General features: G+C 42.2%; 1 protein-coding gene across 2 annotated transcripts in view; it reads right to left on the reverse strand.

Annotated features, from left to right (window-relative positions):
* Window positions 1-1,016: 1,016 nt before the first annotated feature.
* LOC139344548 (vacuole membrane protein 1-like) overlaps window positions 1,017-19,236 on the reverse strand; it is a 58,723-nt gene continuing 40,503 nt past the window's right edge. For both annotated transcript variants that reach the window (XM_070982830.1, XM_070982831.1), the window contains 2 exons: window positions 5,167-5,269; window positions 1,017-3,993 (listed from right to left, as the gene is read on the reverse strand). In XM_070982830.1, coding sequence (XP_070838931.1) covers window positions 3,850-3,993; window positions 5,167-5,269 — 247 coding nt within the window. In that variant the 3' untranslated portion in view covers window positions 1,017-3,849. The remainder of the gene's footprint in view (window positions 3,994-5,166; window positions 5,270-19,236) is intronic.

The raw sequence follows: 19,236 nt of genomic DNA on the forward strand, positions 1-19,236 counted from the left end.
GGGAAAAAAACTGGAGTGAGAGACAGTGAGGGAGGTGGTGTGTGTGGGGTTGAAGGGGTGAGAGGATCACTGTGCCAGAAATTAAACCAGCGCCACCGGATTCAGCTGTAGTATATGTACAGCATATGGAGAGATCAGAGAGAGAGAGAGGAAGGACAAAAGCAGTGTCATTATTTGAATGTCAGTCCCCAGCCTGTTTGGACAGGCAGGATTTGCATGTTGGGTTTTCACCCGGAGCCCTGGGGTAGGGTGGGGTAGGGTGAGGTGGGTGGAAATAGTCATCTTCGTGGTGCTCAGGGTGTGGCTGCTCTCGGAACAGGACTTTTCTCCACAGGGGTCTCTCAGCGCAGGTCACACATCTGACCACCGGACCACGTGGTGTTCGCAGGCACCAATGTCAGGTTCTGTTTTCTTTTTTTCACCTCAGAACTGATCTGAGATCTGAAACACGTGATCATCACCAAATCAATATAAACAACTGTATGTAATGGATTTATCTGACCCATATATATCTTTTTTTTTTTGTAAAAGCTTGTGAAAAACACCAACGAACCATCATTTCAATTATTTCATAATTCTGCTTTAGTTTATTTCATAGCAAGTTACCTAAATGTAGGTCATAGCAAACTTCTTTTAAATGTAGAATTTTTGCACTTTGTGTGTCAAATAATTTTTCACATAATCAAAATTTACTAATACAAGTACAAATTCTATTTTATAGTCAGAGTGTTGACTTTAAATACAGCAACAGGAGTATAACTGTAGCTATGATTCACAACTCAGAGCTAATGCTTAACTTGGAATCTGAAATGGAGATGATGTCAGCGTGGAGAGAGCAAATCAGTAATGTGATAAGTGTTTGGATGTGAAACTTAAGACGGGAAATCGGAGTTGTGATGGACTCAGTATCCTCCTTGTCCCTCTTTCTCGGCTGACGTGAGATTCTTTGGAGGCCTGATGGTCAACACCAGCCTAGTGTGGTCAAGACTTATCACACAATGAACAGAAGACCAATCCTCTTTTCGAAAGACTTTATTTATAGTGAAAGCAGATGGAAAAAAAACACTTCATACACGTTTAAAATAACCCAGGTACAGACATCTATTAGACAAGAAATACAGGCACTTACACATTGAAATATAAACAGAATTTCTAGACAAACATGCACACACACATTCAGACAGGCATGCCAAAAGGGGGCTCCCTTATGGAACAGGACATCCTGAAACTGCCAAGAAAAACACTCTCTAAGCCAGCGAGCCATTCCAGTGTTATCCAATGATTTTGCTTTTATGACCAGGAAAAAGTTTTACCCTTTTACTCTGTTCTAGAAAAAAAAAGAATCTAAAATAAAACTGAGGCTTTGCGGCAAAAGTATCCACTGGTCAAGCAATGATTTTCAGCTTTGTATAATTACCAATTTGTGGCCCTTAGAAAAACACCCCCTCAAGAGAGTTGTTCCAATAAAATGCAGCCTTCTACAAAAAAGTGCGCATTAAGCAACAGAAGAAAGTACTCAGTAAAAGAGAAGAGGGAAGTGTAAAAGGGAAGGGGAGAGCTGGGTGAGCACTGTGTGTACCATACCTAGGGCTGGGTGTCACAATGTGATGTGTTGCAATAAGGTGTGTACTGTCTGGATTCACTGGAAATTCAAGAGGACAGAGCCAACTCTCTCTCTCTCTCTCACACACACACACACACACACACACACACACACACACACACACACATACATATATACAAAAGTACACTATTGACTTCACTACATCTGCATTTGCAAACATGCGAATACACAGTTCCCCACATAAAACCACATAAAAACCCTCACAGACGTCAGCATGGAGGAAATAAACAATAGACCCATGTCTCTGACGTTTCACAAGCGGTTGGGATAAAGAGAAGTGACATCGCAGCACACACCTCTAAATGGGAACTGATGCTAACTGAGACAATGACAACAACAGAAGGAGGACAAAACAGGATGCTGGTCAGATGAAAGAGCCCGAAATGTCAGACAGCCTACAGACTGTTGTCGCCTTGCAATCTTAACAGCCAACACCAGTCTGATAAGCTATCTGACAGGCCGAGAGAGTGACGGACATGCCTGAGACGTATGCATGTACAGACATGACAACAATGAAAAAAAAAAAAAAATTAAAGAAAGAAAATAAAATCCTAATCCGACTTACCATGACAGCAGAAAAGAGGAGATGTGAATGTTCTGACTAGAGGCTGTGCAGAGCGCAGGGTTCAGCGCGCTCAACAGTACCCCTCTGTTTTGAATCTACTCGAGTGATTCGTCTCCTGGCTCCGTGACTGGGGCAGTGCAACGAGTTCATTCGAAGGTTCAGCCGAGGTAACGGCACAGACGCTTTTCACTGTGCGCTTGAGGGTTTCTTTTTTCTCCCTCCTGCTTGTGCCTGCTCTAGCGCCCACTGTGCTCAGTCCAGCGTAGCACAGCAGCGGTACAGAGAGGGAGAAGAAAATAGCACATTTCACTGGCAATTACGAAAAAAAAGAAGGTACTGCATATATCGAGAGCCAGCTGACGTTATCCGATGAGCAGAAACAGGGTAAATGAACCCTGATCATAAGAAATGCAGAGTTTTGTTTCGGGAGCTGCTCCTGTAATGTCAGACACGAGCTTGCTGTCCTCACCCCGGTTAAAAAAGGATTAAAAAAAAAAAAAAAAGCTCCGTGGACAAGTGAAGACAAAGAAAAACACTTACCATGACACAGACTGTCTCTAAGTTAAAGGGAACAGCTACTATCTGCTATACTAAGACGTCCAGGCAGACTCCTCGTCTATAAGTGGAGCACAATCTGCTTTAATCCATAAAAGATAAAAGGGAGAGCAACAAATGTGGCAGCTACGCAAACGCAACCTACTATCTCCGTCTCGCTCTCCGTCTCACACACAGGCACGCACACACAGTCGTAGATCTGATTCAATATATGGCTGCATCTGGTAAAGTAGCCCCGGGCTGACTCATGTGCTCTCTTCCTGGAAGCAGAACAATAAGGGCAGACAAAGGGACCAGCAGGGTGATTCATGGCCAATTTATCATTTCTCATCCAAAAGTACCAAGATGGGCTTGACTGCACACACAAAAGAAGTGGTCATCTAACGCACCACGAACAGCATGAAACATTTATGAACATCTCCACTACAGCTGACTTCTACAAAATGTAGAAATGAGATGGCTCTGAGGTGGACACAATTATTCACAGACCGCTCACATGTCGTATCCAACCACAGCTAACACTTGCACAACAACTCTACAGTACAGTAATAAATACAGAATATTGCATTAATAAACCAGCAGATATAGATAGTAATAAATAGGTTACTGAACCAAGTACTTAACGCTGCTTTTACAGGACGCACACTACATAATCAAAAGTAATAATCCGAGCTTATTCAAATGAAGTGAACTCAAGTGACTCTACGGACATATAAGACTTTAAGGTTCTTCTAGTGGAACAAACAGTGCAGCTTAAGGCCTCACTGAGGAGAACTATTGCCAGCAGCTTCTTCTCACGTGCTCAGGAGCCGCTAAAAGCACCAACATAGACACTTAACAATGCAACAGCTTACTCGCACGGACCCAAACAAGCACCTACCTCACAGAGAACAATCGTGGAAATCACTACCAAATGCAAGGCCTTCAAAAGCAAGGAAATGAAAGTCCAAGTTCAATATAAACATGTTGCTACAATAACAAGAGAGAAACCAGATGGGGGCTGATATTTTGCTTCAGATAATGGTGGGGCATCAGCCAGGAGGGAGAGCAGAAATGAGGAAAGGAGTGTTGGGAGCTCCTGATGGTTCTCTGTGCTAGCTGGCCTTCACTCTGTCTTGCCCTCCGAGTACTTCTCCTGCTGCTTGCGCTTGGCGTAGCTCTGGGCCATGGAGTTGACAATGGAGCAGACAAAGAAGCATACCATGATGACCACAACCTTCTCAAAGAGCCACGACAGCCAGCTCTCCTCCTGCCAGGAACCACAGAGAGCAGAGAGAGAAGAGGAGCTCGGTCAGTAAACTGAGGGCCACCCCCCCCCTTCACCCGACACCCTGCTCTCCCCTCTGCTCCTGATGCTGTAGGCTAGGTGGGGATCCAGCTCCATGTGCAGGACAGATAGAGATCAGGGGTAATAAAACACGCGGCAGCCCCCACCGTCCTCCCTCCTAACGCCCCCACTGACCCCTGCCTGCAGCCTGCCTCCACCAAGTTAAATTGCCTCGCTTCTCTCCTGTAACTGCAGGAGGCTCAAGTTACAAGAAAAAAGGAACATTGTTCTAGAAATGCCTTAATCTGTCCTTGTGCAACTCAGTCTATGCTTTTTTCTTCTCCTTCCTAGTAAGCGCATAAAAAAAGAAAAATCGTTTTCAATGAATCACTTAGAGCAAGAGAGAGAAAGAGGGAGTGAGAAATAGAGAGGAGGGAAAAAAGCTTCGAAAGAGAAATAGGCTTCAGCTACAACTGGCTCTTTTTGTTCTAGACAGGGGGGTTTTGATGGATTGTCACTGGCGGAGGGGGGGCCCCCGCCCCGGTCTACAGTCAGTGCTGGGTTCAGGCGGGGCACCGAGTGCAAGTGTGTGTGTGACACATAGGGGAGTGACCACACTCACACACACACTCCCAATTGGTAAGATGGAGCATGAGTCAGCACGCCCCGCTCTACAGTAGTACAGTTCAATACAGCGAGTGGAGCCAGACCCCACACTGGCCCCTCTCCTCCTCCCCTCTTTCTCCTCCCTCCCCTCCAGCCCGCCCAGTGCAGCGCTACCCTACTCTGTCATTCTGGCCCTAAACAAGTCTCTGTAATCTACTGTATCACTACAAGTTATAGTAAAATCTACAGCATCAACATTTCTACTATGAACATGAAATTAGGTTTAAAAAATATATGTGAAACTGATTTAAATTTGCAAGTGAAAGCAAGTGGATACAGGTAAAGAGGGTGAGGACAGAATGAATTGTGTCCATGAGAGAAAATGGGTCAGAGATATAAAGGAAGGCTTAGATAAAGAGAAGAAAGGGACAAAAAAGTAGAGGGAGAAGGAGTGAAAGAGGCAAAAGTAAGGGGGCCGCATTCTTTTCTTGGCGCGCACACGTGAATGAATAGAGGCTGTGAGCTGGGGCCTCAGGCCCCTGTACTTACAGTTGGGATCCCCTCTCCAGCATGATGGTGCAGCTTGGCCTTCTGGGCCTCCAAGTACTCCCTGAAGGGCTTCTGCAGTGCCGCACCCAGCAGTGGAACAGCTCTGCCTCAACCAACACGGGGGTGGGGGGGGTGGGGTGGGGGGTGGGGGGGAGAGGAGGGAATGAGGGAGGGAAGGAAGAAGAGAGAAGGGGGTGGGGGGGTGGGGGGGGCACAAATCACGTCACATCATTGTTACTCACCAGCCCAAGGGCAGCAACAAAGGGAAGCATGTTGTCCTATGTCCTGTACAGTGTCGGTCTCCCCTGCTTCCTCTCTCCGAGAAGAGAGAAAGACCGAGAGAGCAACGAGTGCAATCCCTTCACTGCTCATCCCCACAAACACACACACACACACACACACACACACACACACACACACACACACACTCACAAACATACACACACACACACGCACACACAGAAAAAAGTACAGACTGTACCACAGCTATAGGAAACAGCGCTGCTTAAAAACAAAACAAAAAACAGTCAAAAGAAAAAGAAATGAAAATAGAAGAAAATAAGAAGGGAAGTTGTCTGGTCCTCATACAGCAGCCGCGACAGCAGTAGTCAGCCACATTCTCCTGCTCTGCTCTCCTTTCCTCTCCTCTCCTCTCTCTCACACACACATGCTCGGCTTCCTCTCCCTCTCTCTCTCTCTCACACACACACACACACACACACACATCGGTGAACTCGTTCAACTCCCCTGCAGTGCCTCCTCTGCCGCTGCAGCGAGGAGAAATGAACGACTTCTCAGAACTCTCACATTTATCACAGGCGGTTCCTGTAAGAACTGGTTTCAGCCAATTAATGAGGAAGTGAGTCGTACCCGAGCTGTGTCATCACTGGCTGAGATCTGGGGGGGATGGCCCACAGAGGGAGGGCGCTCCTGTAAGACAGCCCATATTAGGAAACCCTTTACAAGATTTAGCCACCAACTACAAGCATACTACTAACCCCCCTTCCCCTCCTCCTCCCCCCCCAACACACACACACACTCAAAGAAAAAAAAGACGCGAGAGACTGCAGAGAATGCCCTAGAATAGCGAATCAGTGGCCCATCCCTAGGCTGGAGTTAGTGATTAATCACTAAACAAATACATACTAAAGACCTTCACTTATTCTCTTTTGTGGATATACACAGTCAATTACATCCCCTTAGCTATTGTCTCAAAACATTCCTTATGTTCTGCTTATACGTCTTTTGTTCGTGGCATCATCAAAGCTCAGAGACACATCAAAGATTTTACAGCAGGTCTGCGTGGGCAGTCATGTCACATACGGTTGAGTTTATAGCTGATAACTTTCTCTGAAGGAGGCAAGTAATTTCCGTCTCTCCCCACCTCCACACGCACACACAACCACAGATACACGAACACACACCTATGCTATGGTGAGAAAAAAACACATTGTGTGAAATGATTGAGTTTACAACAAGGAAGCCTTTTAGTAATGATTAACTTTATACCAGGTAATGGATATCCTACTTGTGAATGGGCATAAAGCAGACAGGAAGTCTAACAGATGGATCACGCTTTGAATTACACAAGAGAAAATGGTTAGGACACACGGTATCAAAAATCAAGCTAGGATTTTTTTTTTTTTTTTTTTTTTGGAGGGAAACAAAGCCTCTCCTATTCCCATCCCCCCACTTCACAAATTCCTAACATCTACACACACAGAAACTTAGCAAACTATTTTAAAAAGATATAACCTGGATGAACATGAGCTTGCACAAGTATGGTTAGAAAACACAGCAGAAACACACCAGCTCAGCAGATGGAAGTAAACAGGCAAGAACAAAGAGTGAGAGAAACAGTTTTCAGAAATGGCGGGCGAATCATCTCCTACACGATGAGCAATACTGAGTCATGAGCCTGGGCAAATCCACCAACAAAGAAGCTCAAAGCTAGCAGTCTAAAACACGCTTTTAATGCCTCACAGTCAGGACTGTCTCTTGGTCTTTCCATTAAAAATCTGCTGATTTTGTGCTTTTTGGGAATATATTTTCACTTTTTGCAGAAGGGGTTGTGAAATTGTTGGATTTAAGAATTTCTGCTGTAAGTGTGTTCAGAATTCATCCGTGAGTATCTGCTGAACATCTGTGTGTGTCTGTGAAAGAGGTTCACAAGATTATCTTTCTTAATCTGAGATAAAATGAGTTTCCTGTTAACTGGAATTAAATGAGAAATGTGTGTACCTTGTGCACACATTAAACATATGTAATGAATAGATTTATGTTGTACTGCACTGTAACTGCTGTAAAAGTTGAATTTGATGTTCAGTAAAAGTTTGGAAATTCAAAAGAGTATTTATAGTTCTTTCAAAGTTGAGATGAGGTGAGGCAGAGAAAAACTGGAAGCTGAAATTTATAACAGTCATAAGATATAATTTGGCAAACATTAAGCCTGAACTATTTACCCAGCAGCTACTGAACAAACTTAAACAACTGGTTTGTTATAATCCTGTGCTTTAAGTGAGAGTTACAGAAAACTCCTCACTTGTATCTCTTTTCCCTCGGTGAGGCTCTGAAACACTGTGGCCTTGAGAAACAGGGAAATAAATCAGAAACTCAAAACTATTTACAGCCCCTTTTAAATAGCTAACGTTTTTTAAAAGCTTGATTTTTACACTCCGAAAGCTCTTGACAAATTTCTGTATGAACTTTTGAGGTTCATTTCTAACAAAAACTGATCATGTATCAACTTATGGCAAGTATAACTTGCTAAAAAAATACGAAGGGCATGCCTGTTGGTTACATAATTTTGTTTCTTAATTAAATCTCAAAAATGCAGAACTACTCATGATGAAAATAAAGCTAACAGATTCACCTCTCTATTTTTATTGAATCAGCCGAGACAGCTGTGACAGAAATGTGCCTAAAATGACATTTAATTTACAGTTTTTGTCTTCCAGCTGTTTTTCTCATCATTTGAAGCGGACAGAAACTGACAATGAATTTTCACACAAATTATTGTCAGACATCATTTTAAAAAACCCCCAATTCTTCTATGTATTTCAAAATAATCCTCCTTTTTGTGTGTCTGTGTCCAAAAACATATAAGGGCACAAGTTTATTGTCAAGTATAAAAGACTTGCAGTTAATCCAAACAGATCTATAAAATACGACTCTTCTCACTTCCTTCTTCTAGAGAGAAAAATATGGGATAGTTAAAAAAAATAATAATAAAGATAATGAAAAGTTTTTAAATGTAGGTGGTTTTACAAGCACACAAGCCAGCATGTGTGGATCCTATCAAACTTTATAACAGCTGTTCTCCAATTGATCGAATTAGTTCCAGAAGCTGTGCAAAAAGCATAAGATGCTTCACTTGCCTGGGTTATAAAAATCATTCCCAGTAAATACATATGGCTTATTACAGACACTATAGGTGCACTGCATATACCTGCACATGTTCCTGAACACAAGCAGTGGATGAGGTAAATCATTTCTTAATCAACATCAAATAGTTACATGCAGACTGCTCGATACAGAAGAGCAAAGGATTGTAGCTCCATGAAAACATTTTTGGTTAGTCACTAAATTAAACAATAAATTAAAAAGAAAGAAAAAATCCTGAAAAATAGCAGTAAAAACAAAATCTCTCAACAATTTATTAGCTGCAACAAGGACATGCTTATTAATGAATTTATCAGATGTCATGAACAATAGAAATCAAGGGGATACACATAAAATGCAAAGTTGTAGCAATGATAGTTGAAGGAATCAGCACGTTAAAAGTATTAAAAGTGTTAACACTTCACTGTGTGTGTCATGTGTGAAGCGGAGCTCAGCAGCTCAAACAACTGAGTTTAGGTTTTTGTTGATGCAGGTATGAAGCTGTTTGGATGTGTGATGAGTTCAAATAAAGCAGAAAACAGACAGAAAACTGACATCCACCATCCATATACACGCTGGCTTTGTTCAACTCTGTGCCATTCAAGTATGCAAAGTGATTGTGTTTTGAGAAGGGGATTACCACTTTATCCAAAAATAAATTCAAACACAGTTTGATCAATATTTTTGGACATGAACTCCTGTTGTTCAGAGACAGACGAGAAACCACAGCACCACCACCGTCCTACAAAGCGCCATTGAACCGATCACTGTTTTTTACATTTTTCCAAATCATTCTCAGTGCGGTCATACCATACAACTGTGCCACATAAACATATGAACAAGAAACTGTTTGACAATATGCATCAGTGGGTTTAGTGAAATTCAACAATCCTGCCCATTAGTGGACTTTAGAATCAAACTCAATTTTAGATTAGTGCATCAAAACAACAGCTAATTTAACCAGCTATTCAGCGTTTGGAAGGAGAGCTGATTAGATGCCATCAACACACACACACACACACACACACACACACACACACACACACACACACACACACACACACACACACAAATAAAGTATGAGGTATAAATATTATATTTCTTTGTGCAGAAACAAATAATTTTAAATGATAAAGAGAAAATTACATATTAAAGGTAAGGGCAACCTCCACAGCTCCAGTTCCTCATCAATACAAAAGTTCTTATTACCTCCTTCTGCTTAAGAATCTGGACTTGGGAAAAAAAATAATTAAATAAATAAAATTAATTAATTAATTCATTAATTAATTACTTACTTAAAAAATCCCTTTGAACTACAGAAAGGACATCTCCACACATAAGGCGACCAACACATATTTCTTAAGAGTAGTCAGCCAAAAGGACATATAGTATTTGTACCTTTTGTGCAATGCGTGTTGCTGGGCTGCAAGTTATAGTACAAAACAGCGATTTCTGCTCCAAGTTTGTGACTCAAAATTACAATTAGGTACCAAATGCTACATGTCTGGTCTTTTGAGAGATGGAAATGTTTTTTTACGGAAGGATACTCCAGCCTCCACTCCTACTGCCATTTAACCTTCACCTTCAACCTTTAGAGAATATGCCCAGTCCGCCTGCTAACCAAGAAACGAGGCTAACTTGATCAATAATCAGTGGAGATAAGCTTAGAAAAAAAATGGTGGGAAAACCCCACATCTCTCATCTTCCTGCAGCCTGATATTTGCAATGAAGGGTTAATTTGTGAACGCCATCTCAGCCTCATTTTTTAATGAACTATCATTTCCTGCTGCTCTTGTGGAGTGTGGAGCGTGTTTAGGCGTCCTGTGTTCATTTAGTGACAACTAAAATTCCACAGGCCATGAGTCAGAGGCGACCTTTGACCTGTCTGCCCCTTCTGAAGGCAGCCACCTCCGATGGCCCTCCAATACACATGATTTCTCGTTCCTTATGTTAATGAAATCGCAAAAGTGTGCACACACAAGATCACACATGCAGACAAACACACATGCCCTGACGTCCCAGGCAGGGGAATGATAGAGAACAAGGGCTCACATGACATCCAAACCCTGGCCAGGTCCAACTGGTTACAACATCATCACAACAACTAGCTTAGGCAATCGCTAGTGTTACCCAATGCTCCACAAGGCCACAGTTCACACCTAACATAACAGCACCGACACCGCAAGACGCACATGCTCACTGTGGTTAGGCGATGCTCTGACCTGAGGTACTGAAGCTTGGACCTCTGCACCATGTCTGTGCAAAACACCGATACTCTGAGTCATTTCTTTTTATCAACTTGATAAATTACTACTGCTCCAATTTGATTTTATTGGGTGCTGAAATTATGGAATTTTGATGCGAGGAGTGTGCTTCAAATTATTGTAAGTAAACTGTGGATTCACGTGCAGATGTTGTAAGGTAATATCTGTGTGTGTGTGTGTGTGTGTGTGTGTGTGTGTGTGTGTGTGTGTGTGTGTGTGTGTGTGTGTGTGTGTGTGTGTGTGTGTGTTCCTCCTCCAGTTCAACCGGGCTTTTTCCCAATGACTTCACCACTAAAGTATGGAGCCCACTCCTGGACGGAGATCCCCCTGCCCAGTGTGTTTATCACATCCCTGCTCCACAGCCATCCATGTGTCAGCCAGCACACAGACATACACTTGCACACACATATACACAAGCTCAGACACATGCTATCCTCTTGGGAGCTGCCAGTGCTGCCAGGAAATCAGGGGGCACCAATTATAGCAGTCTATTATTCCTCTCACTTCCCAGACAGCCACATAAAACAGCCCTCCAACCCCTACGACTCCCCAGGTTAAGGTCGGCATGCCCACACAGACCCTCTTGGTCTAAGTGTGGAGGTGTGTGGAGTTGCTAGGTCACTGGATAACCAGCCCTGGACCCTTCCAGTGGTGAGAAAGGGTTGTTCAATGACTCAGATCTGACTGGAGACACATCCAGACAAGTCATACCGCTACTTGTAGAGCAGGAGCGACAGGCAGGCTGGCTGGAAATAGAGGAGGAGGTAGAGGAACAGAAAAAGAGGAAGATGTTGAGGGCATCACTGGTTACTCAGGGTGTCTCCATCCATCCTGTGATGTCATGTTTGGAGTAATGGCCGCTGTAGGGGATGTATGGTGACATTGTTTCCTATGGGACAGCGTCTAGCTCTCTTTTCAAGTGAACACCTAATGACCTGGTGATAACCACACCTACTGTATTTCTACTTAAATGCACACTTTATTAGTCCCAAATGGGAAACTTTGCAGCAAGTCAGAAAACCCAAAAACAGTGAAACACACAAGAGGGGTTGAATGAACACATTACGACATGTTAAATAAATGTGAAGGGCAGAAACACACCAAAGAAACGAGGTCACGGGGTGGAAAATTAATGGCACGTGGAATAAATGAGAACTTGAGACCGTTTGAAGCTCGACTGTCCCATAAACGCAATGTATGCCACTAATCCAACACAGCAGGTTAGCAAGTGAGCACAAAAGTGTATGTGTGGGATTTTTTCAGTATACAGAACACTGTGGAACTGTATGGAATCATTGTGGTTCATATACACTGTGATATGCTGCTCAGACAACCACATACTGTACATTACATGTACCTGTCAAAAGCCACAACATGCCGTCTATCTTCCGCTAAAAAGCTGCAAGATCTACTCTGGCTGCTGTAAAAGTCACTTCCTCACATAACAACAAGGAAAGATTCACCATGAACACAGGCAGCAAGGTCGATTAAATCTGTTTTTTGTCACAAACTTTGTACAAGACAGATGGAAAAAAAAAACAATCAAATTGGCAAAAATAATGAGAGTTATCTGGTTTATCTTCTGTTCAGTTGTACATATAGCCTTGTATTTGAGTTTCCATGCTGTAGAGACTGTGGTTAGGAGCCACCGAGTGAAGACAAGTGAAAGTTCCTGATGTTTGTGCAACAACATGCTGGAACAGCACTGAAGAAATGTAGAAAATCTCACAAAAAACTCCATTATTTCCCAATAAAACAGTTAGATTGTGTGAATTGATTTAGGATGCCAAAGCAATCAAGACCGAAGATTTGCATAGTAATAAATTGTGTTCACAGTGGTGAATCTTTGAGGTCTGATGAAATAAAATAATAAGCAAATGATTTATGTGTCTGGAATAAAACACAACACAGCCTCCTCATAATTAAGATTTATGGTTGGCCTGGTTTTCACAGATTATCCACAACTGGACAATACTGAGCATATTTACGGTAACAATGATCACAAACAACCCTCCTTACTATCTCTGCTCCCTCTCTGTAACTTGTTGCTGTTGTGAATTGGGCTGTGATGCCTGTTTTGACTGAGGTGTGGTGGAGGCAGGGTGGGAGGGGAGAGGGGTCCGGACGGCTGCCCGGCTGGCCTCTGAGTCAGGGTCTGTCTGGGATGACTCCTCTCACAGTTCAGAGACACAAACACACATATTCATGACAACTGGTGAAATTACAGCACACATTACGATGTTCATGGGATTTACAGAACAATACACTTCAGTGGATGATGCTGATTAAGAGCTCAAGGTCACGTTGTGTTCCCTTGATAAATGAGCTTCTCTAAAAATGAATCAATGGCGTACTGTTTCCAAAAACAACATACAAGCCAGTTGCCATCCTGACGAATAAATACATTAGTAATTTCATGGCCTTGGCCTGAGCATGTGCAAGAATTATTTGATGAGTGAGTGGCGTGTGAAGTGTGGCACAGTGAGACAGGAGACCAAAACAAATGAATCAGGGATGAATAAAGCAGGAAGTCCTGGGACGCACACTGTGCTTGAGAGGCACATAATATGACACCAGGCCTAGAACACACATCTGACCTCTCCCTGTCTTTGTGTCTCTCTCTCTCACACAGAAACACACACAGACAAGACACACTCACTCATCAAAGCTACAATTACATTCAGATCTTCACGTGTCCCTCAGTATGCTATTAAGTGCAGAAATAGGCCTACAGTACACGATCTGAACAATGAGTCTTCTTGCGTGATTGAATATTACTCTAAATGACTGTGGTAGGACCTTTTGGCTCACAGTCAAACCTCTCTGACTGTTACTGCCTCTGTATTTCTGTCAGAGCTTGTGGGCCAAGGTAATCAGAATGGAAGTGGGGGAGATGAGAAAATGGACGCCCCGCCGGGCCTCGCATTAAACTTAACGACGCTGTATAAAAAGAGTCGGCTGCAACCTGCCGCCCCATCCCTCACTCCCGCTGCCTTGCCCTGTTTGCCTCTGATCCCGTCATCCTCGGTGAGGCATCTGACTGTGGAAGAGAGCACGGCACGCCTCGGAAGGACTGATCAATGCCATCTTTGTCAGGGTGCTTCTCAGGTGACCAGCACACCCAGTGACTAACAGGATCAAAAATACTCTCTTTTAGCAGATTGGGTTAACAGGAAGGCTTTGTCATATAGCTCAAAGAGGAATATCTGGAGCGTAAATGGTTAAGGAAATACTGACATTGTGGATTTTTATTTGTTTACCATTAACGGTCTCCATCTGCTAAGGTGTACCACATCACCACATGTAAAATAACATCAACTACTAAGCTTTAGCACTGACTGCAGTTCACTTGTCTCGGATATTTATACACAAAAAGATATCGATTGATCAGGGAGACTCTTTGCCCTAAATTGGTGCATTCTGCTTCACACAGACGTATGTGGTGTAGTAGAGAACATAAAAAAAAAAATTCCCTTCCTGCGAGGTGTCAACTCTAACAAGACCACGCCGCAGCTACCTTCAACACAGACAACCTCACATTCAGTATGAAACCACACAAACCTACTTTCTATATGAGTTAGGGGGGTGTGCTCAAGATGGGTGAAATTCAGTGGAAACAAGCAGTGACAGACTTTTCTCCTGGAACTCTACTACATTTACACACACACACACACACACACACACACACACACACACACACACACACACACACACACACACACACACACACACACAGATAACTGCACAACTGTGGAAACCCAGAATAGTTTGATTTGCATGGTTCTCAGCAATTTCACTTCTCCAGTAACTCAACTTTCCTTGAGTTACTTGATAGTTAAAGTCAAGAAGAACATGTGGTGACCTCCAGCGTAGCATGAAATAGGAACATAAGAAGAAAATGGATTACATTGAAGGATAGGTTCACGATTTTACAGGTCTGTCTTAAAACAATAATCATATGAACATTTTAACAGGTTTCATTTGCTGTAATCAAGATCCCTTCCAAAAATGTACTTTACAGTAAGTGGATGATGGGAGACAAAATCCACACACCTTGTTCTGTGCAAAAATGTATTTAGTAGTTTATTTTAAGCTAATTTAGAAAAACCAGTGGGTATCATATGAAGTTAGTCTTTTGCGTATAAAATCCCCTCAAACAAACAGAACCAAAACACAGAAAGAGATCACATCAAACAGTGTAAACGCAGAGTTTACAGTGAGCTGAGTAATCTGAAGTAATTGAACTCTGTTAACTGATCCAATAACAACCTTAGAGTACCTAGCTACGGTATACCACGACAATTAAAACAACTGGTGTCTAGCTTTACTCTCATTATAATAGAGTGAAAATGCTGATTGTGATCTGGAAAGTTCCAGTATGAGCCAGTCAGCGGCTCATACAACCCCTGGCTGCCCTGCCCTGACCTGTGACTCTCCCCCGGCCTCCCTCTGAGCAGGGCCGTCAACCTGCGGTGATCCTCTAATGCCGACAGCCTTGTGTGGCAGGAACAGCCATCTGCAGGCCCATTGAGCTGGTAATGGCCTCCTGCCTTTGAGATGGACTCACATGGAGATGCATGCATTCTCATGGAGACGTGCAGGGTTCCCCCTGCGGCCCCCAACACACCGGTTTCTACTGGATAACCTTTTCAGGTGTCGACTCTTCCTCTCTGCACCTCAATGGCTTTCTCCCCAAGAGCCTGACTGTGACAGTCCTTCCCTTGACACATGAGTCTGAAGTATTTGACAAGCTCAATAGAAGACACCAAGAGCAGCTAACTCAATCAAGATGATGGATTACTGAGAAGTCACAGTCATTTAAAGAACCGGTGCAAAGCCAGGAAATTAGATACTCTCAGATAAAGCTATAATAGTGTCTCTGTTATTGTTCGTGTTTTTCTCCCCTCACTTTTGTTCTTTTCTACATTCTCACAAACGTAACTACTATTACGACCTAGCTCGCACTTTGTGCCTTTCCAGACCTTAACAGAAACTAAACCCAGTGCCGCCACAGTCACCACTGACAAGGTGTAAACACAGTGGACTCCTGCAGACGGTGAATCACCAGCACTTCAAAGTAAAGCCACTCAATGGGCCTCATCACTACAGCTGTTCTCGTAATTAGGGGCTTCTATTTTTTTCCTGTTCACATATCATCATATATGGCTTCTGAAAAAGTGGCACGAATCAGAGTTAGCGACTCCCAACAGACCAAACGAGTAGACCGGAGGCACAGACGGCATTACAAACACAGGAAAGCTCCCTGTTTCATTAGTGCATGCTTTTCCTGCTGTATGTGTCCACCTTACTGGCTGATGAAGCCTCAGCTGAGATAAGAGAAAGGGGGGCAGGGAGGACTGGGCACAAAAATGGATAAATCTGTTGCCCTGAAGTTATATGGAGCACACTGACAGTGGCTTGTTCATTCTCTGAAGTTCTTCTGGGGTCACTGAACTGAATTTCAAATTAAATTCAACAAAATTCAAGGGTAGGAAATTTGCATGTTATTGGATAAGACATGACATGGTCAGGAATAAGTAACCAAGATCATTTTTTAGGGTTATTCTCAGGGTGTGAAGTGTTCTCTGAGAGATCCAGAGAGGTAAGGTATATTGTTAAATTTGGGTGATATAATCCAATTCAAAAGTTCAAGTTTTGTTCTAACAACAGAAGGACACTGACTTACAAAAATGTCTAAAGCCTGGTTTTATTTTCATCAACTCTACACACTCTGGAGACTTGTCCCGTGCAGTGTTTCTTTATGACTAGAGGTGAAAAACTGCAAAATGAACACTTTTACGTACAGTAAATAACAGCATGAAACATCATGACATACAACTGCTTCAGATCTTGATCAAAGCCCTGCTCAGTGTGACTTTGCAGAATTTTCTCCTAACTTAAACAATGACTGTACACGCACGGCTGATCTTCAAGTGGAGACATCTGTACATTAGTCACAGGACATAAGAACCCTAACAAGTCTGATCAGACACACAGCTCCATCTGACCTGGCTATCACTCCTTCTTATCAGCACAAAAGGAATCTCAGGAGGCTTTTATTGTGACTTGCTGGCAGTTCAAAGCAAAAGTATCTTTATTATTGTCCTACTACTACTGACAGAAGGTTATAGAATTAACCTTAAATGCTTTGCATTGCAGGAAAACAGGAGCGAAACCTATCTGCCAGAGATAGAAGAATCTGTTTCCACAATACACACGAAGTAATACATCAAGTTTGAAATGCCTGACACCCATTTTTCTGCCCCAAACAGGCAGTAATTGGAAAAACAGTTGAAAAAGGAAGAACACTTCACTTGATTGAACAACTGTCAAAGGACAGAACTTATTTTTCCACCAAAGCTTTTTTTTCGTCTAGCTCTCAAAGGGAACATCAGACAGTCATAAATGTATAATGGAAATTTTCAGTCACTTATGTTCAACTTGTTCTAAAAAAGGTCCTTTGCATATTCTCTACATTTTATTTCCAGCTAGAAAAAAAAGAAAAAAGAAAAAAAAACTGAAGTTGGTCATTTTTGTTAACAGAGGTGATGAAAATGGCTGTTGACAGTTTTAGAGCCTCCTGACGTTTAAGCCTTAGATCCAAAAACTTCTTTTGTGAGACTGAATTTCTCTAGCACACTGTTTTCCATTTGTCATTCAGAGAAAAACTACTTTCCTGATTTAAACTGCTTAGAAATATGCATAAAAATGGCCCATATTTGAAAATCAGATCATTTCCAAAATTAATTGAGTAAGACATAATATGACTATATCATGACACACATCTCCGATTGCTGCACAACTATTTCTAAGTGCCACAGTTTTGCAACACATAATATTTTCTTAATGAAACTTTAGGAGGATTTGTGGACACTCCCTGTTGAGTGAATAAGAAAATATCCTTCAGCGTGATCACAGGCATATTACAAATAAAGCATTAATCACCTGCCCTGCTGCACTGAACGGCAGATTTCACTTGACAATCACAGAGCAGCATTTTTATCTCTGAAATCAACAGCTTTCCATCCTCACATCTAAGTTATTAAATACATGTGCCACTCAAATATAGTATGCACAAACACACACACACACACACACACACACACACACACACACACACACACACACACACAATCATTTTTCTTATCAGCAAAAGTGCGTGTTTTCACTCCCATTGAAAGTCAAGAAGCTCTGGCCTTTCTTAATCACCAAAGGTCACAATACAACAAAAAATCAGGGGATTCACCAAGTGAAATAACTCTTGTTAAGTTTGAACAAACAGCAAGTTCTGACAGGCTCATAGTGAAGGATGTGATTATGTGTTGTGACAGGAAGCTGATAAATTAAAATCAAATAATTATCAACTTAAATCAAATAAATAATGATAAATAGCTTCATCAAAAAATGATAATGGTTCTGCATTTTGGACATTTTCAGTCTTTTTCAGATCATTTCATATACAATACATCTCAGTACAAACATGCTCTGTGACGTGTGAAACTCTAAGAGGTTACAGCCAGTGGCTTCTGTGTCCTCTGTGTGCCTATGTGTGGGTGTGCCAACTAGCTCACCTGCCAGGCAAAGAGCAGGAAATGAATTGTGTAGTATTGTATTATGTCACATGAGAATGAAATCACGACGGCCAAAGTCCAACGGTCACTTCAGTCACCCACAAATACAAATACTGTTCTCTCAGTTTACAGATACTAAATCTAGAGCCAAGCAAACAAAAACAAACGGAGCCTTCATATTAAAATTCCTCACTAAACACACAATTTGGCTCTTTATTTAATCATCGAGCAGAAACATTTCGTTCAAAGTGAATTTTATGAGAGAAACAAAAACAGCTGAAAAAGATAGCAAATACTCCGTGTGCTTTCAACATTTCACGAGGGATAAGCAAAAATACCTCAAATGTTAAAAAGCTATCAGACTGCACAACAAGTTTTAAAAAATGATCATCAGACACATCTTGCAGGGATGCCCCTAAATCATTTAGGAATGAGTTTATGCAACGTCAAGAAATAAGAATTTTGTGGAAAACTGTTTACATACACCCAATTGAAAATAAAAAAAAGAATAAATCAGCTTAGAAAGCAATTTTAACAAAGGCCAGGTTTTAAATGTTTCACTGAAAAGTGAAATGATTACGGATTTTTGAGAAACAAGGCACCCAGAGGACAAATGCTTCAGCTTGTGTGTGTATGTGTGTGTATATGGAACCACGGCTATGCACAGTATGTGGGGGCAACTGCAGGTGTCTGCATTTCAACGGGTGTAGAGGTGTAAATTTATTTTCAAGGACCTGCATAGTTAACACTGTGGTCTGTCAGTACCTAAAGGGTTCAAACTGAAAGGCTGTCACCCATTCATAAGGTGCAGCGTGATTGAGAGTGAGAGTGAAAGCAGCATGCAGAGAATAAGA

Source organism: Chaetodon trifascialis, chromosome 16, assembly GCF_039877785.1.
Source record: "Chaetodon trifascialis isolate fChaTrf1 chromosome 16, fChaTrf1.hap1, whole genome shotgun sequence".
Classification (NCBI taxonomy): Eukaryota; Metazoa; Chordata; class Actinopteri; order Chaetodontiformes; family Chaetodontidae; genus Chaetodon; species Chaetodon trifascialis.